The sequence below is a fragment of the Macrobrachium rosenbergii genome, chromosome 18, assembly GCF_040412425.1.
Source record: "Macrobrachium rosenbergii isolate ZJJX-2024 chromosome 18, ASM4041242v1, whole genome shotgun sequence".
Classification (NCBI taxonomy): Eukaryota; Metazoa; Arthropoda; class Malacostraca; order Decapoda; family Palaemonidae; genus Macrobrachium; species Macrobrachium rosenbergii.
Genome location: NC_089758.1, coordinates 1928187 through 1954799, shown reverse-complemented (window position 1 = coordinate 1954799; position 26613 = coordinate 1928187). Strand labels below are relative to the sequence as shown.

At 38.9% G+C, this 26613-nt stretch overlaps 1 protein-coding gene, 1 non-coding gene and 1 pseudogene across 3 annotated transcripts in view; 1 reads left to right on the top strand and 2 right to left on the bottom strand.

Annotated features, from left to right (window-relative positions):
• Positions 1 to 20289, top strand: part of LOC136848019 (uncharacterized) — a 36729-nt gene extending 16440 nt beyond the window's left edge. For both annotated transcript variants that reach the window (XM_067120057.1, XM_067120056.1), the window contains exons 11-23: positions 1754 to 1976; positions 2177 to 2286; positions 2666 to 2779; positions 3308 to 3378; positions 4827 to 5052; positions 5802 to 5951; positions 6217 to 6385; positions 6863 to 6995; positions 9238 to 9350; positions 10631 to 10728; positions 11034 to 11178; positions 11343 to 11414; positions 20060 to 20289. In XM_067120057.1, the coding sequence (XP_066976158.1) occupies positions 1754 to 1976; positions 2177 to 2286; positions 2666 to 2779; positions 3308 to 3378; positions 4827 to 5052; positions 5802 to 5951; positions 6217 to 6385; positions 6863 to 6995; positions 9238 to 9350; positions 10631 to 10728; positions 11034 to 11178; positions 11343 to 11414; positions 20060 to 20148 (1713 nt within the window). In that variant the 3' untranslated portion in view covers positions 20149 to 20289. The remainder of the gene's footprint in view (positions 1 to 1753; positions 1977 to 2176; positions 2287 to 2665; positions 2780 to 3307; positions 3379 to 4826; positions 5053 to 5801; positions 5952 to 6216; positions 6386 to 6862; positions 6996 to 9237; positions 9351 to 10630; positions 10729 to 11033; positions 11179 to 11342; positions 11415 to 20059) is intronic.
• On the bottom strand, positions 14504 to 14620 carry LOC136848287 (5S ribosomal RNA; annotated as a pseudogene).
• LOC136848281 (U6 spliceosomal RNA) lies at positions 16110 to 16213 on the bottom strand. Its single transcript, XR_010856001.1, has one exon. It is a non-coding gene; the product is annotated as a U6 spliceosomal RNA (small nuclear RNA).
• Positions 20290 to 26613: the final 6324 nt, after the last annotated feature.

The window sequence follows — 26613 nt, the reverse complement described above, 5'->3', positions numbered from 1 at the left end:
CTTTCTTAATTCTAGGATTACCTTCGGGCGAAGTTCTCAAGAACAATTGCAGGTTAAAGATGACAAAACACCTTCCACACGTCTCTTAAAGCTCACTGTATGTGTTGGTAGCCAAGAGAAATGCGTATAATTAAGACTCAGTTTGTCAAGAAAATGAACTCTGATGATGAAGATTTTCTTACTGGTTCGTATGCTCCGTTGACTGCAGAATTATCCCCCTCTGCGAGTTTTCCAGAAACCTGTGAAACCGAGAATAAGGACACACTTTCTTGTGCAACAGATGGGTATAAGATTAACACTCCGAGGAACGTTTTATCTACTCTTTTTCTCAAGTGATGTTTTAGTGGCCGCTCTATGTAACCATAGAATATGCTACTATCATTCTCTTCAGACTATGATGTCAAATTTTTAAGCGATAAAACTCTGTACGACGTACTCTACCCTAACAGACTAAATACCAGCAATTTTTGTGGAACAGTTGTAAGGCCAAAGAGCTTGCAAGCCACTAATAATGACTTGAGTAGCCTTAATAAACATATTGCACAATGAAAAATAATGGCAACATAATCAGCAAAAGGTAATTGATTTGCTTGAAAACCAGAGGCATTTGTCTAGGGTTGAACCCTTCGATACTAAACACAGCATTCATTCTAAATTACAGACGAACACTCTCCTCATTATCTGCACGCAAATAATTCAACAAGAAGAGAAAATATAAGTTAAATAATGTTGGTGTCAGCTCACTTCATGCCTCGCGATACAGTTCACAGCAAAGGGTTAATGACCCTGCTCTCTCTTATGATATTTTGGCTTCATGACCTTACGGAATGATTTTATAATGTTTAATGTATTTGGGATAACAATAAAGTTTCCCAGCATCGCAAGCACTAGTGTGTTTGTGTGTGTGTTGAAATTTATACGGATATATTCACATAGCATAACTGTATACAGTAGATAACAGATATATCAAGACCACTTTCCGTTTTCTACTTTATTTAACTGAATATAAGATTTGTAAAGATCCCTGTAACAATGCCTTTCAAGTATCCAGTACGATAATACGAGTATAATGAATTTAATAGTAGCCAGAAATTGTGACAAAGGGCTATTATAAATTTGGTTTGTAGAATGAATGACTTTATCAACAACCATGCAATTAAAAAGGCAAAATTTGTGTGTATGGCAAGACCAAGTAACATTGCACGTTAAAGAAACATAAACTGAAATCAAATGTTAGGCCTGTAAGCTGTGGTGGGGAACAAAAAGAAATTTAAGCACCAAAGCTCTTACCAAACAAAGAATATAGAGATAACTCCGAGTCTGTCATATAGGTGACACACCTCATTTGGTGAGTGGCAATCGAGTTTTCTGTACAATGTATAATGCTGTATGAAACTCAGCCACGGCCCATGAAACTTTCAGCCGCTGCCCGGTGGTGGCCTGTGTTGTTGGCACCTAAAGCGGTGCCAGACGCACGATCGTGGCTAACTTTAAATAAAACGAATACTGAGGCTAGAGGGCTGCAATTCAGTATGTTTGATGATTGGAGGGTGGATGATGTATTTATCAATTTGCAGCCCTCTAGCCTCAGTATTTTTTAAGACCTGAGGGTGGACAGAAAAAGTGTGGACGGACAAACAAAGCCATCTCAATAGTTTTGTTTTACAGAAAACTAAAAATCTCTGCGATCATCGCATTGTTTTCTAAAATGTGTTTACATGGTGCAAACATGATAAATTTTTCTCTGTTGCAGAAAACAACAGATGAAATTGGTGAACACACCACTGGCAACATTCCAGTTCGGATTCACATCACTATATATGATGACGACAATCCGTCGCACATCAAAGAACGACAGATTGTGGAACTCCTTCGCATGCAGACGACATTTGAGGCTTTCGAGCTGAACCCCTTCGATGTCCGAGAGTGCATGACTATACCCACTCAGAGGTCTTGGTTCAAGATGTCTTTTAGAGGTGAGGCCCCATTTTGGAGTTGCTATCACATAACTCTAATTGTATTTCTGCCTTTGCTATAGAAAACGAGAATCTGATGCCTAGTTATTTTTATAGCTGTCATTTCCAACATCGTATTTTTACCACCTATATTTAGAATAAAATTTAGGATTTTCTTCCTTATAAAATAAAGAAATGAAAACTTGTATTTACCTATGCAGGGGAATGGCACGACGGAGCTTATCAAAATCAAGATGAATTTAAGAGACAGATTATGGAAAAAATCTACAACGACACGCACACTTCGTATGTGAGGATGCCTGAAGTACAGGTATGTTATCATACACTGAGTTTTCGTGTGGTATATACAGTTGGAATACTGGGGTAGTCGTAATTTAGGACTCCATGTCTTTAATTACCAATCCCCAAACTCACAAAGTTATCTCTTCAAAAAGAATGGTAGGCCTAATAGTAGTAACGTAGCACTATCAGATAATTTCTGGCTCAGTTTTCTTTATTACATACAAAAACCTAATCAGTCTTCTTAAATAATATTACAAAGAAAAAATCAAGCAGTGTTACATCAGTACTGATCTTAGGCTGCAAGAAGGAACTTACTGACAGAAGGATCCCTTTTTATAGTGTGCAGGCATTTAAATACAGTTACAGTATGAGCCCTTTAGAACCCATTTGTCTACTTTTTTTAACAGCTTGATCACGACGAGGAGAGCGTTTATGCAATTCTCCTACTGCTTGAACCTGCTCCTTACAGACTTCAGTTTCAGAAGATGGAGGACATGAAACCAAGCACGTATGACACACAGGTAAATTCCATTCGTAAGATTTGCTTTAACGTGGAATCCTGTTACCAGTTCAGAATACACAATTTTTATGGCTCTGTCTAAAGCACTGTCATTTAAAAGCTTAATAACTGGAAATTTTGGCACTATTTCTGTCTGCTACGATGGAGTATGGTGGTTATTATAATTTTTTATGATCAAGCTCCTGGAATGTCTACAAAGCAGTATATAGCTATGATTTATGGTAACTGTCAACACCAAATGTGTGACCTTGTGGTATTCTCCTCTTATTATGGAAAATACCCTCTCTCTCCATACCATTTTTAAAGTGCAGTGTATTTCAGAGACAATATTTATGGTAATGAATAGGTTTTCCGGTACAGTTGTTATAATTAGTTGTGGCGTTGATAAAATGACTAATCTGAGAGAGTTCTGCAAAAGTGGTGGAAATTGCCTTTGAAATACAGATATTCATTACATCTACTTTACCACGTCTAAGCCACTTTTCACCGGTTCTAAATCGTATATAAAACATTGCGTATTTCTCCACAGCTCTCTCAGCGTATCGAGGACATTGATGTGTGTGCCGGACACTGCCTTGCTTACCAACGATTCAATTGCAAGTAGGTAGTTTAACATTTCTGCGAAATCACATGGTATGTCTGGTGCCGTATTTGATATCCGTAATAGAGACATATATACGAAATAACGCCATATATTTCTGCCTGAAGTGTGGCTTGCTTTATAAACCAAATCTGGTAGGTATTTGAATTTCTAGAAAAAGAAGATAATTTCATGTTTCATGTGGAGGCGAGTGAAACGAAAACTTTCTCAGTTGTACGCTTCATTCTGTGGAGACAGCAGTGTTGCTTACGACTCGTGAATCAGTATTCAGCGGTTTTGACTCTTAGTTCTCTTATTGCAATTTGGCATCACTAGGAACCTGGTTTACGATGGTTAAGTTGAGAGATTTTACTAAGAAAAGTAAAAAAATAGGAAAACTTTTTTTTTTTAAGAATTGAGGAACGCAAGTCATGTTTGCGTCAGCATCACAGAATCTTTTCTCGTGTCAGTAGTGACAAGTCCAGGTCACCCATTAGCCCCTTGTAAAGTGGTTAGCAACAGAGTTAGCTGTGGAGTCATTTCCCAGTCACTAAAGTGGTTAGTGTTTGTGCTGAAATTAGGTACTGAATTCGATGGTAAAGTTAGTATAAGTGATTCATGTGTGAATTTCTCTCCTCTCAGTAAACGTTATTGATCTCACTTGTGGCAGATTAGATGCAAGTGGTAGAGTGATTAGTGTAAATAATAAGTGTAGATTCAGTTCTTGATGGTCACATAATTACTGGTATTCAGTTCACAGTAGTAAAGCAGTAAGTGCTAGTCGTTTGTGTAGTCTCCTCCAAGTTTAAATTACCACTGCCAGGTAAAAATGTAGTTTTCAGCAATTAAGCGATCAGTGCTGTTATATTAAGTGTGGGTTCTGTTGCTGGCAACACAGCGGTTAATGGTAGTACTATAGTTGTAAATAAAGTCCCTGGCTGTAAACGGATTCGAGCTAGCGTTATAGTTGTAAATTAATTTAGGTGTAAACTGGTTAACGCTAATATTTACAGATATGAATTCAGTTCCCGAACTATATATTGGCTAGCCCTAGTATTATAGTTGCGAATTCAGCCCCCTACAGTAAACTGTTTAGTACTCGTACTATACTTGTGAATTCAGTTCCTGGCTGTAAACGGCTAGCGCTAGTATCGAGTTATTTAGCTGTGAATTCCTTTTTTTATTGAACATTCTGTTAAAATTGATTGCATCCTTAATAAAAGTTCATTGTAATTTGTTTAACGCAGTCTGCTGTGGAGATCATTTTCTTTGAGATAGGTAGATTGCCCAGTGACTTTGTATTGGAGTGTAAGCGTTCTCCGAAGTAAACACTACACACTAGGCAGTTGGTTGTGTTTTTTCAGACCCTCTGCAGGTTTTACCACAGTAACTTCCACTAAATGAACATAACAAGGTTAGCAAACTTAATACGTTCTTGATTAGATTTTATAACATTGTCAAATTGCAGGTCCTTCTATGAGTGCCCAGGGCAATCTAAGAAAAGCTGTTTCGTTAGCAATAGTGTAAGCCCAAAACCTCCCTATGCAGACGTGCCCGAGTGCAAGCATTTTAAGAAGGCTACAAGCGCTTCTGATTTCCAGCAGCCAAATACAGATGTAGGTTTGTGGTTGGAGGGCCTGATACGAGATGGCAAATTTAACATCAAGTTAACCTACGAAGATTTCGATGGTACTGTAAGTAAAAAGAAGTACACCTTGACCATTCTGAATAGGTACCATACAGGGTAGATGTAAGTAGTAGCTCCGCGGCGGCGATTTCCTTCTGATGTGACTTTTCTACAGTTTTTTGGTTGCTAATTATGGATTTATCTTCAATTTTTATCGCACGAATGTAATTAACCCCTGAAGCCCATCCAACAAGGTGTTTCCATACACAATCTTCACAAGACAAAGCACTGGTACGTCTGGAACGGTTCATATCCCGTCCGGCAAGTGCAATAACTTGTTAACGCATGGGTACCCCTCCCCCCCCGGGCCAGTACTAAACATGGCGAAGGGACATTCCGTCCCCCCCATGTACTAAACACGGCAAAATGCATTTAACTCCCTCCTGTTGGCGAATGGCTCCCTCTCGTTTCCCCCAGGGGCGCTTCCCAACGTGAACATGTCCGCTCCATTTCTGTTCCCCACCAAAAACCCTGAATTCCCAGTCCCCCATTACTGTTGAGTAGAGTTAGGGCCAAATAACAGTTGGCCAAAAACAAACAAACTCACCGCCAGTATCAGAAGCCCTAAAAGTGTAGAAAAAACCCGTTTCCAAGGTAAAAACAGGTGTGGAGCTAGTACTTAGAATTACCCCATACAGTTTCTCTCCTAATCACCCACTGGGACTTGATATCGCAGTTTATCAACAGAAATATTTATCACCTGAATATATGAGAAAATGAGTCACTCCCAAATTTCCTACAAATTTCCCTTTTCAGGAAAAAAACAACACCTTCAGAGGCTATAAACTTGAAAAAGAAATATTTGGTGATGATCCAGTTTTCGTCGATTACTTGCGAAAGGACTTCCACATTTCCCGCGTGAATGCCAAGTTGAGACCTGGAGTGGTTGAAAGAAATATAGACGGTGTAAGTTGCTGCCTTTGAGCAAATGATCAAAGAACAGATTTAATTATATCAAATTCTTGCTATATTTTCATTTCATTTGAGTGCAAGGCAGGAAAATGTACCGAGACTGGCTAAATCTTGGTTTTAACATGTCATAGGAGACCTCACATTACACGAAATGTAATGTTGATTTTATTTGGTATCATAAAAAAATATGACATTATGAAGAATGTCATAATAATATGGATTTACTGTCTTTTTAATAATTCTGACCACTTATTTGTAGGTCTCGTATGCGGATTGCTTATTTTCATGTGACCTGAGCAAGTCATTTGACTGTCAGACATTCTCTTATTGTTATGACTCAAGGAAATGTTCGCTTTCAACCCACGTGGTCAGTGTTCCTGCCGATGACCAGGACGTTGTCGAGCTCTTCAACTGCGTTGTCATCAGCCGTGAGTATCCGGTTGTCTTCTCGTGAGAATTTTCTGCCGAAAAGACCACCTGGATATTTTGTTAAAATTTTGGTTTCTTTTCAGAAGCCATAGTGAAATGAGTAGTTCTCTATAATGGGGAAGTCTTGTTCTTATGGTCCGTATGAACAATGAACTAATTATCTACAGTACTTTGTCTCTGTGATTTGGGAGTGGAGTAAGGCAGATATTAGCAGCAGCATTTAAAAAGTTATCATAAGTTACGAATTTAAGGATACATTTCCATTTGCCTTTAATTATATTAAGGTATTGTTACTTATTATAAGATATCAGTGAAACATTTCATAAATTATGGCAAAACTTCAGCGTATTCTCTGTGCTCATCAGTATTCTAAGATATTATAAGCTAAAAAGTATCATTCTTTCATAATTGTGTGAATTTATATGATCGCTTCATTCATGACAGCAGCAAGATTTGTTACATCTCTCCTTTGACAGGTAAATACGTAGATGACTACAATGCCATTGACGGCACAGTCTATACGAGTGATGCTAGGTTATCCATTCACAAAGTCAGCGACAGCGACAAATGTGCTTACCTCTGTGACAATGCCACAGATTTTACTTGCAGGTATGTAATGTAGACTCATGAATGTGAGCATGTGTCTGTGCTTTAAATTCCGGCTCAGGGCATCTAGCTGAGATCAAAGTCAGCCAAATTTAATACCAGAAAACTATGTTATTTTGTTTCCAGGTTCCCTGTCGTGAATAGTAATGAATGGTGACTGACTTTCTCTTGCATGCGACTCCGTATCAAATCATAAGCTCTAGTTTACAACTGCATTTCTCTATGCTTTTTGTATTTATTTCAGATCTTATTCTATACGATATTGGTTTTCATCTGCTACGCAAAGTAGTCTCTACAAATGTTTTCATTTTATTTTTTTTTTCATTCCGATAAAAAGCAATATTTTCATACCTTGGTCTTTCTCTGTTTTTGTCTTATTATCCAGGGGTTGAGACTGTCAACTGATTTCACACTGATAAAAAAAATCCTTTATGCTTTATGCCATAGATAAAGTTTAAACTTTGTGAGGGCCTATAACACACAGACCTCCTTACCATTGAACTGTTGCACTAAATGACTGCCTTAATCTGAAGACCAGGGAAGCTCGTTTCCTACTCAGCTATCAGTATTTTATACAAAGTGTTAATGGCAAGTTTTGACCAGATCACTAAACAATAACAGTGTTTAAAGAGATTTCTTACATTATTGAAGCTTCCACGGCTGCCTTTTTCCATCCCACTAACACCTCACTGAGAATAGTTGTTAACGTGTCGAAATAATGTGTTAATAGCTTCCAAAATCTGTGGTTTCCAAGGCCGAAATGAGCAAAAAATGGTGTTATGTCAAAAGGGTATTGTAATATCTATGCAATGTGTTTTAGGTCATTTGTGCTTCCTTACTAGAATACTGTTGTCCGCTGTGGATGTCTGCCTTTGCCAGAGATTTATCTATTTTAGACAGAGTGGTCTGTGGTGATAGGTTTCTGTTTCCTAAAATTAGCAGTTATGACTTGGATCATCGACAAATGGCCTCTTGTTTTGTCAGTTTTTTGTAAGTTGCATTTTAGCAGAGATCTTTCATATTCACAATTGAGCCCTGATCCTCTTTTCCTGCTGAGAACAACCAGATTTTGCGAACAGCAGCACCAAAATTAAGTAAATGTACCTCGCAGTCGAACTTGTGAGTTCAAGGTCCTTTATTCCTCAGACCATTGGACTGTGGAGCAGTCTCTCTGAAGATGTTGCGCTATTGGAACTTCAAAAGTTCAAACGAAGATGCAATACATTACTACCCTAAAACAATACTCCTTGTATTTTGTAATGTAACTTGCATTTTTATCTATTTATTTATCAAATGCATTCATTTATTTTTTCTATTCTAATAAATGATCTCCTCTTTCTATATTTCCTATTAATTCTTTGGAAGCTTGAATTCAAATCAGTGGTCCCTTTGAGCTTGTCCCATATGAATAGTGTTCATTTTCTGAATTGTAATAACGGTGCTTAGTCTTTACTAAGGGATTCCTGCCAAAATGATGACGTGTGTTCCATTGTAGAGTGTCAGTTTCCTGCAAAGGGACTATGGCGGATTAAGAAGAGTGGCATACAGCTAACACCACCCTTACTTTTAATGCTCTGGGTGTATTGAAAACGATGTAAACTGCATTTTTATTGAGTTTTTCATCAAAAACCTCCAAATTTTTATTATTCTGCCGTTTTGGAGCCATATTTCTTCTGTTGGATAGACGTACGATATGTTGTAACCCTGGAACATGCATCGTAAACCGGGAAATAATTTCTGATAAATATATTTGAAAAGCATCATAACCTCGGAACATGGTAAGCCAGACCCATCGTAACCTGGGGGACTGCCTGAACATTATATGAGTTGTACTTTGTACCAAAAAATTCAGGGTAATCTAGTTCTTTCAAAGCTGGTATTTTTCAGAGCAGAAAAAGATATTTTCTCTCTCATGTGCCTGTGTTTCACTTTTCATTAGTCTTTAACATGCAGTAAAGATACTTCAGATTATTAGATGGTAGAGAAGTGGCCACATGACTGACTGTCTGCATTTTACATCATCTAGGCATATGAATTTGATACAAAAGAGATTATTACTATTATTATTATATTAGCTAATTCAAAGAATTCCTCTAGATGACATGCCATTAGCTAGTTTTCTACTGCCTAGTAACTCCCACAAGTAAAATACAATAGTTAAGTGGTCATGGGTCAACACTTATTTTAACCTAAGAAAGACCAAGTACTATCTGTATTCACATGATTATTTCTTTCCCTTTTACAGGTCATTTGACTATTGCTCTGATGTCAAGGTTTGTGATTTATACACTGAGAGGTCAATAGATATTCCAGATGAAAAACTTAATCATAGTCTACCCTTCTGTACTCACTTTGAGCGTAAGTATCTTGAAAAATGTCAGTGCAAAATACCAGTTTTGTTGCAGTGCTGGTTAATTTTGCATTAGTTAGTTAATTCGAAATCTAACCCAGAAGAGTATTAACTATTTAGAATGCATTTTTCTAATATTCCACCATTTCATATGCAATATCATGTGTTTTGAGGAAGTACAAACAACAAATGCTTTATTGCTATAAGGTCTAACGTATCCATGAAACTTAATACAGCTTACAGTACATTTTATTTCATAAAAAACAACTATAGACCACCTGGACCTGAATGGAATTCATTCGTCACCAGGGATGACCAGCCCTGGCTCACTCAGCAGTAGCTATAATTGGCATAAGAAGGCCTGATGTAAAGATGGAGTAACCAGTCAGTTAGGGTCACGCCTGGTTCAGAGCATTATGGAGGACCAAGTTAAGATAGTCAGAGCCAGTTCTTTAAAAGTGGTATTAAGCCAGTCATTTTGTTCCTGTGTTTAATTGGGCTTCAAGACCTGTTCCTGCTCTTTCCATCTAGTCTTTTACTGCAGTGGAAAGAGGACTCCTAAGCTTATATTGAGACCATAAATTAGGTCTCAATATATGCTTAAGAGTCCTCTGCCCACTGCAGGATCATGGTCCTGGGTTGATGGCAAACTTAATCAATTCTTAGACCCAGCGGAAGCTGCCTCATTATCGGGCCCTGAGGAGAGCGCCAAGGGTAACACAGTTTTCAGTTTTGATGGCCTTTGGCATATGCCAAGAAATGAACTCTGGAGTAACGGGATTATGCATTAATCTAACTGAAGTATTGTACATTCATCGAGATTGGAATCGGCTCTAACATTGTGGTTTAATAGTTCAACTCTTTTCTTGTTCAGTCACTCCTGGGACCTGCATTTTAATGATGAGAAAACGAGTTTTCCAATTTCCCTGCTTTCAATTCTGTTAATAAACGAACTCTGTTGATGACTGGGAAATGAGTAATTCAACGAGATAAATATATTGAATATATATATATATATATATTATGTATATACTGTATATAATTAACTTTAAAAACTGTATATAAGGGCTTTAAAAACAAGGCAAGCAAAGAAGAAATGTGTGGCTATTTTGGCTTGAACAGCAAAAAATTTCCAAGAACAATTTGTCAAACCAAAACATTGGGTATATACCAGAGCAAAAACTGTTTTTTATTGGCGTTATAACACCAACTAATTTCTTTCTAACACAACAGGTGATAAAGATAATATCCTTAATGTCCTATGTTCTTTCTTTTCATCTAATGGCAGGTGATGCTTTAGTAGACTTTCAGAAACATCCCAATCAAATGTTGGATGGAAGAAGAGATCGTTTCATAAAGGACATCAGCACTTCATACTGTGCTGAGGTAATTCTAGCCATCTATGATATGTAGACAGAAAGTAAACAAGTACATCACAGAATGATATCATTCCATGTTTAAAGCATACATAAGAAAAATACTGATGATTCAAGGAATTCATGCCCTTGTTACTTTCATTAATGATATTCTTTCCTATATATATGTTCACTGCATATCATGAGGCCAAGCTCTTTGATGGTGAATATTTCAGTTTTGCTTTTACAGGTCAATTAAGAACCATTTAACTTTTTGCATGAAAGAAATACACCCACAATTAAAAGGGACATCTTATATATTTTTTTCTCTGCCAGGTTTGTGAACAAGAGCCTGATTACTCATGCAACGGCTTTGACTACTGCAAAGATGACAGCGGCATAACATGCTTCCTAACAGAGGATCATTACTCAGATGACGGTGTTGTTATTCACGACTCACAAACCTGTGACCATTACTCCCGTAAGTTTAATACTCAATGGTTTATGTTGACTGTGTGATTAATGGTTGGGAATTATTCTCTTATTCATATATTTTATATATATTCCAAGATGAAATGAAGGAGTTTATTAAGCCAACCACTATATCATAAACTGAAACTTGACCCAGACTTTTATATCTAACAGGAGAGTACTACGATGGTAAAGACAGGGATAATTTTGCTCACGTCAAGAACTCGGATTATAAATACGGCCCAGGTAAGTTCATCCTGCAGATAAATGTAGGTGGATGGCTAGGTAAAACAACAAAAGAGGAATCAGTCTAAAGAAAAATATGATATTTTAATGATAAAATAAAGTTTGTTCATACTTACCTGGCAGATATATATATAGCTGTATTCTCAAGGTCCGACAAATTTCAAATTAGCGGCACACGAGTGGCCGGTCAGGTGGTTAGTACCCATTCCCGCCGCTGGGAAAAGGGTATCAGGAACCATTCCCATTTTCTATTCAGATTTTCTAACGCCACTGTCTCCTGAGGGGAGGAGGGGAGGGCAATATAAATATATATCTGCCAGGTAAGTATGAACAAACTTTATTTTATCATTAAAATATCATTTTGTTCATGAGACTTACCTGCCAGATATATATATAGCTGAATACCACCTTTGGAGGGGGTAGAGACAGCCAAGAAATAGGGAAAAACCAATTATTGGTAAAATTATTTTGGTTCCTTATCTGATAGCGTAGCTGACTGAGTGGTTACTGTCACTCTAGTCTGCTTCTGCTTTACTAGAGACCCCAGCGAGGTAGTGACCTATATAGCTGGCGACTTCTAGATGATCTGTCAACAGGGCGTGACCACAATGTGACTAGATCATAGCCCATACAAAGAGGACAAAAGAGCATTACTAACCACCTAACCAACACCTAAAGCATTAGTTTGCAAGGATTGGGAAGACTGCCTCCAGTAGTCGACCCAACAACCAAAAAAACACAATTAAAAGGGGATAGGATCAGAGTTACCCCTTGTCCCCAAGGTTGCTGAAGCAGCAATGTATGGTCCCAGCGAAAAGCAATTTCGTATGCTACCTAAACATCTTGCCAAGAGTGTGAGGCAAACACCGAATTGACTTCGCCAAAATGTGGCACTAAAAATGTCACTGAGTACCATATTTTTCTTGAACGCCATGGAGGTAGCAACTGCCCCTCACCTCGTGAGCGTTAACTCTCAACAACTTGAAGTTGAGTCGTCACAACTAGAGTGTACGTCCTTAATGACATCCCTAATGAAGAATGCCAGTGCATTCTTCGACATAGGTTTAACTGGTTGCCTCACAGAACACCATAAAACATCCAATGGACCACGAGTGTCCTGTGTTCTTTTAAGGTAGTACTTGAGAGCTCTAACTGGACATAGAACTCCCTCAGGTTCCTGTCCAATAAGGTCTGCTAAACCTTTAATTTCAAAGTGTCTAGGCCAAGGGTTAGAAGACCTATCATTCTTAGCCAAGAACTTAGGGCTTAAAGAATAGACAGCATTGTGTTCCTTGAAGCCCCACATGACGGCCTCGAACTTCTCTCACTCTCTTCGGGCCGAGGAATGCCGTTTCGAGTAACATCCTTAAGAGATGCAGAGTGGAGAGGCTCAAAAGGACTAAACATCAAAAACTTGAGCATTACGTCCAAGTTCCAAGCAGGGGAAATCAGCTGAGGAACCTTGGACGTCTTGAAAGAACTCGTAAGATCGTGGAGGTCCTTATTGTCAGACAAAGCTAATCCTCTGTGTCTGAATACAATCGAAAGCATGCTCCGATAACACTTGATAGTCGGAACTGCTATATCGAGTTTTTCTCTTAAGTAAAGGAGAAAATCCACAACCTGGCTCACAGTGATAGAGGAAGAGGAAAAGCCCTTCTTTCTACACCAACCTTTGAAGGTTGCTCACTTCGCTAGATATATCCTTTAGATGAAGAACTTCTGGCTCTAGCGATGGCCCGTGCCACCTGGCCAGAAAAACCCCTTCGCTCTGACCAAGTTTCGATAGTCTGAAAGCAGTCAGGTTCAGAGCGGGAGATTCAAAGATATCTCGTGAAGTGGGTTTGTATGAGCAGGTCTGCTCTCATAGGAAGGGTCCTCGGAACGTCTACCAACCAGAAGAGAAACTCCGAGAACCAGTGGTTCAAGGCCAAAACATGGGGATGAGAGTCATCCTCGTCCCTTGTGAGGCCGCGAACTTGCGTATGACTTCTCCCAGAATTTAGAACGGGGAAAAAGGCGTAAACATCTATTCCCGTCCAATCCCAGGAAGAGCAACTATCGCAACTGCCCCAGGGTCAGTACAGATGAGCTTTACAGAGGGAGCCTCGCTGTTCTTGAGGTCGTGAAAATATCCACAAGATGGCGACCCCAAAATTTCCAAAAATCTTGGCAAACCTCCTGATGAAGGGTCCATTCTTCGGCAGGAGTTGATGGCGCCAACAGAGCAGGTCTGCTCGAACATTTTCGACCTCTGCCACAAAACTTGTGAGAATCGAAATGTTGCGAGCATAGGCTCAAAGAATAATCTCTCTTGCAAGGCTGAACAGGGAACAAGAATTGTCCGAGTTTGCTAGAACTACACGATTGCAAACTTGGACCTCAAGAATTGGCGAGCTAAAAGATAGCCGCCAAATCTTTGAAGTCGATGTGCCAGGACACCTGTTCCTCTCTCCAGGTTCCTAACACTTTCTCTCCCTCTAGTGTTGCCCCCCAACCTGTTGAAGACCCGTCGGAAAAACAACACTAGGTTGGGGTTCAGAAGCTTGAGGGAGATCCCTTTCTGCAATTCCGTTGGATCGAGCCACCACCACAGATCCTCTTTATATAAGGAAGAATTCTCAATTCCTCTTTCAAGTCTTCCTTGCTTTTGTCAGTTCTCCAACAAAAAGAACTGAAGAGGCCTGAGATGCAGACTCCCCAGAAAACAAACTTCTCCAGCGAGGAAATGGTCCCCAGCAGACTCATTCCTTTCTTCACCTAGCATGTTTCCTTTTCCAAGAAGGCCGAAACTTTTTCGTACATAGAAGTTGCCGTTCTTGCGACGGAGACGCTATAAAAGCCGCTGAATAGATCTGAATTCCCAGACACAATGGACAGTGGGGATCAGCTGCGACTTCTCCACAGACCAGAAGTCCCAGGGACTTCACGAGTTGCAGAGTCAACTGAAGGTCCTCCAGATACCTTCTCTTGATGACGCTCGAATCAACCAAGTCGTCCAAGTAGAGTGAGATCCTGGCGTGCGACAGATGCAACTGCATCGCAACGTTTTTCATGAGACGTGTAAACACCCTCGGAGCAAAATGTGACGCCAACAGCATCTGGTGTTCCCAGGCGGTCAACCATCCAAGTACTGACCAGACCAACGTTGCTTAACTTCGCTGATCGGACGAGAAGCGGCGTTTTCAACGTGGTATGGCGTTGTGCAGAGTCCAAAGCAGAGAGCCTTGAACTGGTACGTCTAGTCCCCAAGACAACCTGAGATACTTCACCGAACGTGGATGAATTGGGCGTGAAGATAAGTATCTTGGAGATCCAAAGATACCATCCAATCCCGGGATGAAGGGCTCCTAGTATTGACTGCGAGGTCTCCATCTTGAACTTTTCCTTCGGACCAAGTTGTTCGACCTGTTGACGCCCAAGACGGGTCTCAGCCTACTGAAAGTTTCGGGACTAGAAACAATCTGTAGTAAAATCCCGGGAACACCGAGTCAATATCTGTTCCACTGCTCTCCGCTCGAACATCTGTTCGAGCAGGTCAAAACAATTTTCTGTTTGACAGGAAGGCAGTTGGGAAACAAAAAACAAAAAGAGGAGACAGGAAGGGAATCAAGTAACCTCTCTCTAACAGTAGGAGGGACCAAACGTCTGCCCCTCACTCTTTCCAGGCTTGTGCAAAAATGAAGCCTGGTTGCAAAGGAGTCTGGAGATGAAGGAGTCACTTGCTACCTCTCTTGGAAGTGACATTCCTTCGGGAAAAAAACTCTATCTCGTAGTGCGGGTCTCATGTTGCTTCCCATGGAAGCCCCTTTGTTATGCAAACATTTAGCTTTCGTTTACTTTTTGTATCTGAGATTGTGAAAAGCGTTATGAAGGAGATGCAGTTTGAATGTCGATAACTTTAGTTTTGAGAAAAACGATATTTTTGCTTCTCTGTGTATTTATTTGCTTGCCGTTACACAGTTTGATGTTTTATGACATAATGAAAAGCCAAAAAATAGACCTGCAAAGTAATATAACTTCGCTAAATGAAGCTAAATGAAGCGAGTGCCAAAACACGGCTGAGGTTGGCCAGCGACGTTTTACTTAGTCAAGCTCTGAGCTGCTACTGACTGACTGCCACTGACTGCCCCCGGCATTCCTGTCTTTCGCTGATCATCGTACTATGTCCACAGGGTTGCCATAGATCGCATTAGATATTATTTCATAGCTAAAGGAAATTACCACCGATATACTGACAATATCATTACATTATATGAAAAATGTAATTTGACTATGATAGGTTACTGTTTTGTTTATAACTTCTAACTGTGGCGAACTTTTAAATAAAACTTTCTGAGAAGATAGTCAGGATATGTATGATGCCATATATAAAATATCCCAGAAAATTTATTTCCGATTTTTCGTCAAACGCTCCCCTTAAGACAAAGACAACTGCGAGGGTGGAGAGAGAGGAGCCGACGGATGAAAAGTCTCAGGAAACAGATCCCTAAGAAAAAAGCCAGAGTCTGATAATCAGAGGAAGAAGAAGACGAAAGAAGTTTCTCTTCATACAAAGGCTGTGACGAAAGAGGATGTTCTTCCGCAGCTGGTGGGTCTTGAGTGAGTGGTGAAAGTAGTTCGATTCGCCGACACGTAGCGGGAACTCAGAGTTTGAACGAAGAAGTCGTCAACTAGAGTACGTATAGTAAACATAAAAAAATGGAACGCTTCACGATTAGCGTGTCATCCTTGCGCAAGAGCCATGCTAATCTTCTCTGTATCGTTCCAATTAGTATAAGTACTGCCAAAGCAAGTACTGGCTAAAATAAGAAGGACATCAAATGTTGAAGCGGGTAGTTGTGCGACATGATGAACAACTGGAGCGGTGTCAACACAAGACTTGAAGCTATCACGACAAAGCGAGCGCGGAGCGTCATGGCGTGGCGCGCGAGAGGCTCCGTGGCAAGTACTAGAAGAGAGTCACAGCGTGGCGCCGCGCGGCGTCATGCTGGGAGCGCCCGAGCGTCAAGGTGAGGAGCGCGTGAAGCGTGAGAAGCGCCGCGAAGAGCAAGACGCGCTCCTGGCGCGAGACAAGAGAAAAGGCCAACACCTCAACTCGGGGAAGACGAAAAGGAAGCCACTAAACACTCTCTCTCTAGAAGACAGACGCTCTGTATCGTTCCCGAAGCGGGAGACGAAGGTGAAAGTCTGTACCTCTTAACAGGCAGATTCGAATCTTGAAAGGTTCATGAGAGCATCCAGCTGTTGTTGCAAACCCAACAAAATCTTACGCGTTGGAGAAGCCACTCTCTCGGGAGAAGGGCTGAACCTGAGAAGAAGAAAAGGCGACGCGTATACTTCCTTCCACAGGGGAAGAAGCTCTAGCCCTTGCCTTAGCGACAGGGGGTCGAGTAGAGTGATCAAGCGAAAAACACTTTATTCTCTTCTGCAGAGGAATATCCACGCAACTTTCGAGGAAGAGTACAAACGTCTAGAGGAAGAGGGCGTGGCGTCCTCTCCTCTAAGCTTCTCTTAAGAGGGCGAGAGTCCAACCGAGAGCTCCAACCCCGTGGCGGGGAGGACGTGTCGGAGGACGAGAAGCAATCCTTCAGGATGCGTGCCTGCAGCACGATCCCTGGCAGCCTGGGTAGCGTCATCAGGACCTGCCGAAGGGACGCCAGATCGGTGGGAAGCCCCGTAACCCTCATGCGGCTTTCGACATGCCCCTCCCTGGTCCTGGGAGTTCGACAGAGGTCCAGGCCTAGAGGCATTATAGGGCCGATCTGACGCCCCTCCACAACACTAGGGGCACTAGCACTAACACTATGCGTTTGAATTGCATTCACTTTAGTTTCAAGAGCACGCATTGACTCCACACGAGCCAGGGAATTACCTTCTGCAGCAACAAACTACAGGGTTAGTAATAAATTACTACAGGGTTACTAGTAGGAGAAAACCTGACTGTCCAACTAAGGATGCACTCTAGGAGGAAGATTTCCTCAGCCTATCACACTCCAATTTAAGCATATAGGCTTCATATTTCTTCAACTCACCCTCAGACAATGCCACACATTCATTACCGATTATCATAGAGCATTGAACACCCTTACATATCATACATAAAAGAGTGAGGAACTATCAAAGTCTTCGATAGCCTCACCTTACATTCACCCAAGCTACAGACTCGATAGCTAGAGGTAAGACATCTTAATTATAAGAAAAGTCAAAAGCAAAATCAAAAACGGTCCACAAAGAGCGTATGCCAAGTCACAGATCCAGTCGAATACCAAAAAACAACCAAAATACTTAAGTGACAACAAATTTCGAAATCCAAAGGCGGAGGAACTGACAACAGGTGTTGACAGTCCGGCGACAGAGAAAATCTGAATAGAAAATGGGAATGGTTCCTGATACCCGCCTCCCAGCGGCGGGAATGGGTACTAACCACCTGACCGGCCACTGCGTGTGCCGCGAAATTTGAAATTCTGTCGGACCTTCGGAGAATACAGCTATATATATATCTGGCAGGTAAGTCTCATGAACAAAATAAAAAAGTATTAAAAAATGCTCAGTTAAAAAAACAAAACAAAACTGGGTTATGTCAACATCCTCAAAAATCTCATTAGCAGTCACCTCCCTCGGTTCTTCCACTCCATAGCACTGGCTGCCTTTAGCTTGAACTAATGCTGGTCATTACTCTTACTAAGCACATAGTTTTTGGCTAAGTTTAATGGCTTGTGACTCACAAAGCACCTACCTTCACTTTTGTCGGTCTTCTTTTGCTTGGCCATCATATAGGCCTTGGATACTGCTAGACTACTTCATTGGCTTTTGGCATTTTACTAAATTTATCCCACAAGTTTCTAAGTACCACTAAGTAAGCTGCACCATGTCACCAATGCTCTTTGGTACTCTGTTCCTAAGGAATAGTGCAATCTTGGTCAACAAACGAATGCTGACAAATTGTTTCCTGATGAGCAAGTCTGCTGAAGCATCATATTCCTTCTTGCATTCAGACATTTCGGGCAGCCCGTTGAAATCTCACTGTGGCATAGCAACAAACTGATAAGCGTCTCGCCTTGTTTCCGTTTAGTCTCACGGAATTCCTTCCTAAATCCTTCTTCAGTCAACGCGTATCTCTTGAAAATTTCTCTCTTTAGGCTACCGTAGTTTAAACACTAATCACAAGGTGTACTAGATGTAACTTGAAGACCTTTACCTGTTAGTAAAGAACTAAGACAAATAGCCTGCCTACCTCTGTTGTAATCTTGGCTCTCTGCAGACTGCTGAACTTTCATTAAAAGTGTTTATATCGTTGTGCTTTTCACCTAATCTGGGTAGCTTGAGCTCTGCAGTAACTATAAGGGTGTTAGTGCTGCGTACCTATCTCTGTGGAGTTCCACTGAAGATTTCTGCTGTGAGTTTAAACACTTGTAATTCATATGCTTCTGATTGCATCCTCTCTTTAGGCTCTCTGCTTTTCAACCTCTTCTCCTTCTCTCTGTTGCTCTGTATGGCTAGATCTTGTTGTTCTTTAACTGAATTTCATAATTCCATTCCTTCCAAACCCATCTCCTTGGCCAGTTCCCAAGCTTTGCCACCTCAGTCACTGCCATGCTGAAACACACTTAACAGTAAAAATGAAACTAGGCTAACACAGTAAAATTGCACTGAAATTGACTTGGCAAGATTGCTAATTTTTTTCACACAGTTGTGTTTGGTATGGTATGCTAGTAATAGTGAAGTATATAAAAAAATATAAATGGTTGCTTTGTCTCTAAGCCTTTGACTAAGTTACATGACGAGCAAGTGCAAATATTCGTAATTAATGAAATACATTATCCTTATGTTGGTTTGAACATGTGATTCTAATACAGTACATTATGTTTTTTGAAAATTAGCTTAAATCTTATCACTCCATTGTGATTTCTTAAGCTTCCCTCTTATACTTGATTTAGCTTCCATTAATAAAACTTAAGGTTTCACAATATAAAAACTGCAATAAGTTCATTGCTGTATGCTATATAGAATGTCAAAAACATTAGGGCAAGAAAAAACAAGGAAAAGTGACTAACAATAGTTTGCTTAAAACGGAAATAAAAATTAAATAAAACTAATGTATAAAGATGTCGCCAGGTTTAATTTGTAAATTTAATACTTCTGGAATGCTCATGGTACTGGTATATCACTTAATACTGGTAAATATCACTAACCTACTTATGGTCGTTTCTGACTAAAAGGTTTCTAGTTAAAACACTGACTTGGACCTCGTAAGTCAGAAATGGACCTATACTGAATTTACAAACAGCAAAAAAAGATGCTTTGATTGCAAAACTAACGACAAGAACAATGTTGGCACTCTCTAATTCATTTATAATATAATAAAATCTTAAGATGCACAAACCTTGAGCACTGGAAGAGTTAGCTTAAAACTCATTTTGTGTCCTTTCAATATTCTTCCCAAAAGTTTCGTACAGTTTGTAAAAGTGAGAAACTAAATTCTGGAACTGCACGGAAAATCTGATTTAACTCAATTGTAAGTTTATTAAAGTATAATTGTTATTCCAAATAAACAGCACTGTAGCTCTCTATACATAGTTGAAAACTGTTCCCTTTTACTTCCTGCTTGAAAATCAGCAGTGTATTTTCTTTTCTTCCCGTAGGTGATATGGCAGGTTTGGGAGTTTCCATGCTGGTTATCTCCGTTGGTCTCACTCTTGGAGGAGTCTACGTCTATAATAATGAACGTTAAACATTCTGTAAAAGTTTTGTCAGTTGAGCATAATACAAAACTGGATTTTCTGTAATCAGGTTGAAAAGCCTCAAACTATGTTAAAATACTTCGTTGATGCCATTCAGTTACCTAAAACAATGAAGTGAGCACTGTATATAACTGTGATTATTCATGAAACCTTTAGAAGAGCAAGAGAATTTTAACCGGATTTTATTTATCAGGAAGATAACTACAATAGGGCCCATTCGGATACGCAGCTGTCACATACAGTATTATTAAACCTGCAAAATGGTACATAAATTCTAACCTTATAGCACTTAATCTATACATTGTACATGGATGACAACTTTGTTTTTCATCCTCATCTAGTTCGACTGATTCTTTGAAGTGCAGTTTAGACTCTCCAGTAATAATAATATAATAATAATTTTCAGATACAGGTAATTGTTCAAATACATTTAGAAAGTTCAACTGCAACAAGAGTTTTCGAGATGTCGATTGAACAGGAGACTTGTACAGATTCTTGAAAGCTCTCTCTGTAGTGTAACCTTTTAAATATATTTTTACAATAACATAACTGTGAATTTGTTTTCTCTATTTTAGAGTTCATGTCACCATGAATATGCTCTTCTAAGAGGAGTAGAGCTACAGTCTTCATAGCAGCCCTGGTTGTAATACTGTCATTCCTTAACTGTGCACCTAGGAAAGAAATAGCATATCCTTGAGACCTACATGTACAGCCCAAAGTTCTGTGTTTGAATGATCGTCTTTTCAAGTGCTACAGTATATCTACCAGCACATATAGGTAACCTTGTAGAAAACAAGTTATAGAGCATGTCTCAGAAAGAAGACGGAGACTAGTCTCTTGGACCTCTGAGATGCTCTATGAGATCTTTGCATCTGCTGTCTACAGAGTATTGGTGGCACCAAAGATCCAGTCCTGGCAATAGGTGGTCAAAAATTCTCTCAAAAAACACTCCAGGTGCTCTGTTCCTGGAGAAGAAAAGGTTATACTGTAAATGGTGGGGGGAGGGGGGGTTACGCTGCACAGCAACTTTCCATGTCAGGCCCTCAATATCCTCTACAATCTATGGAGTCTTCAATGCAAAAGATCAGAAGGTTGGGAGACGAAATGGACTTATTATCCCCTTGCTTGAATCTCTCACCTCTATGCATTCCTTTACACCTGCAATTGTATCAACTAGTATCAGGAAAGCTTCAATGATGGGAATACATCATTTTCCTTAGTGGGAGTTGATTTGAGTTTGGCTGCTAAGACCATCTTTGGTTTCTGAACCTTCTCAAAGATAATCAAACTTTACACCCAATCCAGTGTCTCTCCAAAGACTGCTCAACCATCAGGGCTTCTGAAATTTCATCATCATTGGGAGAGTCTAAAAGATGAACTTCTTCAAGGTGTAAATCAGACTAGGTTCTCCTAACTCAGATGTCTTGTCTTTTCTCTTTACAACCCACAGTTATGGAGAGGTGCCTGCAAAGGAGACAATACTCTCAAATCTCAGCAGAAGGATCTCTCTGAAGAGTTCTGACACCGGCCAAAATCTCACCATACAAAAGGGACAAAGGTGACAAAAAAACTAACAGCAAGGCCTGAAGGTAAAAACTAACACAGAGACCTAACCCCATTTCAGAAACCCTACTATAAAGATCAAATATCTTGATCGACTCTGGTTACACATCTGATGAACAGTATAACTGATGAGAGGGGTGACTGTAATCATAAAGTCAGTTCTGGTCACCTGTTCTAATGGTGGAGCAGCTCAAGGTAAATGAGCAGTTTTGGTATTGTTGCTGTTCTGATATGCCAAAGGATTATGACTAGTACACTGATGTGTACCTGTCAAGCTGTACATGTTGGAAAGGGCCTTGGAGAAAAAGGTGAGATCATTCTGCATTAAGCTCTGCTTATTCAAGTAGTTCACATCTCGGTTCTTGTCTTGAAGGTGAGAATGATTCTGAAAACTGTATTGTTGACTGAAGTGGCTCTTGGTCTGGAGACTGGTGGGATGAAAATCATGGTTCAAATCCAAACTCTTGTTGTGAATTGTACTGTGGAGGAATCCTAGGGTTGATCAATCCATGACTTTGCTCAATGGAGCAACTCATGTTATGGCTCCAGCTAGAGCAGTATTATTCCAAGCTCTCATCAAAAGAACACCAAAGGTTTTCCCAGTGGCTCTGAAGAAGGCTGTCATGACTGGCATCTATCCTGCCAAGAAACAGCAAAAGCAGGGCACATATTCAAAATACAGCAGAGCAGTTTCCCCAAATTTTACTTCAAGGTAAGAATCTTTGCTGAAGTAGAGAGCCCTTGGGTGACAGTGAACCGGAGATCGATCAGTGACCACAGGCTAGGGCTTCTTTGGCAAAAGTAAAGGGTAAGGATGCAGTGGATTCTCAGTTGACAGCCACTGAGGGTGTGCATGGAGTGAGTTTATTACCTGTTGCATCACAAACTGTGTGCGCCTCTGCTGTGGCTTAAGAAGCTGGCTGAACTGTTGTTTGGGTCATGGCAGTACCCATTGAAGGAAGAGAGTCAGATGAATCATAGGCAGAAGAGAACTTAAGATCCACGAGAGCTCTCTGAAGGCATCTCTTAGTCTTATTCTTATGAAAAAGTCTCTGCTGCTTTTTAAACAGGTAAAGCATGTGACTTCAAAAGAACAAACCTAACCACAATAAAATCTACACAAAAGTTAGAGGTCTTCTTTAATGCAAGCCCCACGAAGTATATCGGTACACTTTTGATGCAGCATATACTATCTCAGTACAAAAAATCACAAAACAGAAAACCAAAATACAATCACAAACCAAAACAGAAAAAACAAAAAATGAGTACATGATATAATAAAAAATAAAAATACACACAAACTGAAAATGCCAAAATACATCGCTAACTAACAAGGCAAAAAACCTCCTTACCATTAAACACACCTAGCACAAGTTAGAGAAATGAGTATGCTAACTTTAGCAAAGTCAAAATATGCTAACTTTAGCAAAGTCAAAATAAGACCAAAAGGCTAATTAATCCTAAGATACAACATTCAAAGTTAGCTAGAATACCAAATATGGGTTAACTAATGGAAAAACACCAAAATATCTTGGGTAGAAGACCCACAACAAACTAAGTAAGTTACCAAAATACCAGTCAAAACTTTGTGAAAGGCAAAGTTAACTTAGGATTCAAAAATATGAGCTTAAACTCTAGAAAATCTTAAGCCTAAGACACCATTACCAAAACATTAAAGAGGCCTATAGCAGAAATAAAAGCCAACAAAAGGATGAGATAACACAACTGCTGTATTCTTACGATTAATTAAACTTAAACCTAAGGGCAAATGAGGTTAATCAATAAAGAACCACAAATCAGCTAAAATACCAAAGTGGCCAAGTTAGGTCAGAAACACCAAAGACAAGGGAAAATTTACAAAAAGTTACAAGAATACCATTTAAAATATAGTGAAGGGCAAAGCTACCTTAGGATACAACACCCCAGCTTAAACACTAAAAAAACTGACGTCTAAAAGTCTATACTCTTAGCAGATCTAAACACAAGCAAACAAAACGTAAAAATAATAATAAATCAACTGTAATCTCAAGTTTAAACTTAACCCTAAGTTTATTGTAATCTCAAGTGCAAACTTAAGCCTAGGTTTAAGCTGAAGTTAGCAAATTAAGAAAGTTAACCAAGAACTAGCTTAGGCTAATCAACCTCAAAAGGAAAGGATTTTTGATATTAACAAACCTATTCTTGACCAAATTACTAACCAAGGAACCATCCACCACTTGAAAAACTTGAAAACTTCACCAAACAACTGCCTCACAGAAGGGGGGAAATACTGGTAGGAGCAAATTAGAAAAGCCTGATAAAAAATTTATGACAATTTCCATTAATAATTCAAGAAAAAAATCTAAGTAGCATAAAGGGGAACTTCCAGTGTGAAATGTTAACATTGCCCAAATAAATAAAGACTGGCTTGGATTGGGGGGCCTGCCAATGGGCATGCAAGGCTAATAGCTGACTGCTGTTTCCTCATTTTTATTCAAGACTAAAACATCAAGGACCCATTTTCTGCAATGAAACTGGGCTTGCTACAAACAAGAGGTTTGTGATGAGCAAATGACTATTTGATTATTCTATACTTGTGATATTCATCACGTCATGGGAAATACGCAGGTACAAAAACACGATGGCAAAAGTCATCCACAAACCAAAAGTATCCATAACTGATTTTACAAAATGAGAATAACAGCAAAATAAAATAGCATTTCAAAGGTTTCAATACCAAGGCATATCTACGGTAAATATATCTGGAAAAACAATATTACTCTACAAAAATATACACAGAATTAGTGAATGTGACCAGTAGACTGAATGTAAAATAATGTTATCATAAGTAATTAGTTTTTCCTACATGTATTCACTGGGTACACAAAAAAAACCACAGCAGTAAAATGACATTTCGGCAATTTTCTTTTATTTTTATAGATATTTGGCAGAAATAAAAATAGCATTATCCCATTATATGTATGGGTAGTTGACAGAGGTAAACATATTATCCAGTCATATGTGTTTTTTATTTTAGTGACTATACCAATACAGTGTATGTGATTATGATACAACCAGTGTTTCAAGGAAGCCCTGATGGCATAAGCTCCATTATTATATAAAATTAGACTGAGTTTATGGCTGCAAGAATTTGCTTTAAATTTCGACACATTTTCCAAGCAATAATTAATAAACAGAGGTAACAAAACCAAAAAATCTGATTTCTTAGTTCATGTAATTTACACATGAAAAAATTTTTAATCACATTTTTAAATCTATAGAAAAAGATTTATAGCCCAAACATTTCTTCCAAACGTCATTTTTAACCTCAGTAGATATACTAAAAAGTGCAAGTTTCATTGAATTCCATTCACTCACCCCTGAAAAATAACTTTTGTAGTCATCAAAATGTAAGTTTTTTGAAAAGGGCCATACAATGGGCCTTTTCAAGAATGCCAACATTGGAATTTATCATGAAAAATTTTTAATAGTCAAATAAAAATCAACATGATTATTTTTGAAAATAAAAATAAAGTGGAAAAAGTTATTAACAGTGGTTATTTTTTCACCTACATAGATATTTAGCATCATTACACTATACATTCCTATGTCGACTGACAATTATAATCATATTGTGTATATAATTCACATAATCATATACATTAATTCTTAAATAATTTTTCATGTGCAGAATTACTCATTTTCTATAAGAGAATCAAAATGTAATAACCGTGCCTCAATACAGTGACATCACAGTCATGTTGTCTATTATCTGGTTAGTTACCCTAAAGAAAAGTCTTCTGTTGAGTAGGTAACTAGCCATAAATCTGATTTGAGAGATCATGTGCTTCTTTCATATAAGGCAGTCCCCGGTTTACGAAGGGTCCAGGTTACGACACTTTTCAAATATATTCATCAGAAATTATTTCCCAGTTTACGACGCGTCATACGCCGATCCGACGGAAGAAATATGGCTTCAAAATGGGAGAATAATAAAAATTTGGAGGTTTTTTTGATGAAAAACTCAATAAAAATGTATTTTACATTGTTTTCAATACACCCAAAGCATTACAACTAAGATTTTCTAAAGATTTTGACGATTTTCGACGATTTTTCAGTTTACGACGCGGCATAAAAACGGAACCCCCTTCGTAAACCGGGGACTGCCCTTTGGCACTCAGTAACAACTTGGTGGTTAACAGGACCATGAAACATGTTCACAAAAATGTCCGTAAACATAACAAAGACTTCTGTTGAACCATAACAACTAGGAGATATATTTATTTAAACATTAAACAGTCCAAAAAATATTTTAAAAAGTTTACTTCTTGGGGCTTTGTGGTTTTCGGTGATGCTATCCCTTAACCTTAGGTTTGTTTCCTTGTTTTAAGGCACACTCAAGGACACTTTTTTTTATTTTAACTCACAAATCAATACTTTAGCTTATTATACTGTTTTTGTAAATGTTTAGGTTTCTGTTAATTTAGATTTAGGACTAATTTATTTTTATTTCTTATTGTTAATGACACTTAATTTTACTATCTTTCTTTTCTGCACTTTGAATAATAATAATAATAATAATAATAATAATAATATATAATATAATTAATAATAATAATAATACTGTACTGCATACAAGACTATGTGAAATGTATGGTCAGTGATATGTGCATATTTAATATTGCTTCAGAATTTCAGAACAGTTGTAAAGAGAAAATGCTTCGGCCTACTGAAGTTTTTCTTTCAAAGAAAATTGGCAGCCTGGGACCAAGAACACAAACAATATTTCTAAAATGAATCTACCATTTCCTGACAAGCAAAACCATTATGTTACATAATCGCTAAAACAGCTGGCCTCAGATATTTTGAGATTTTTAAACAACGATTGACTGGTCTCAGATATTTTGAGATAT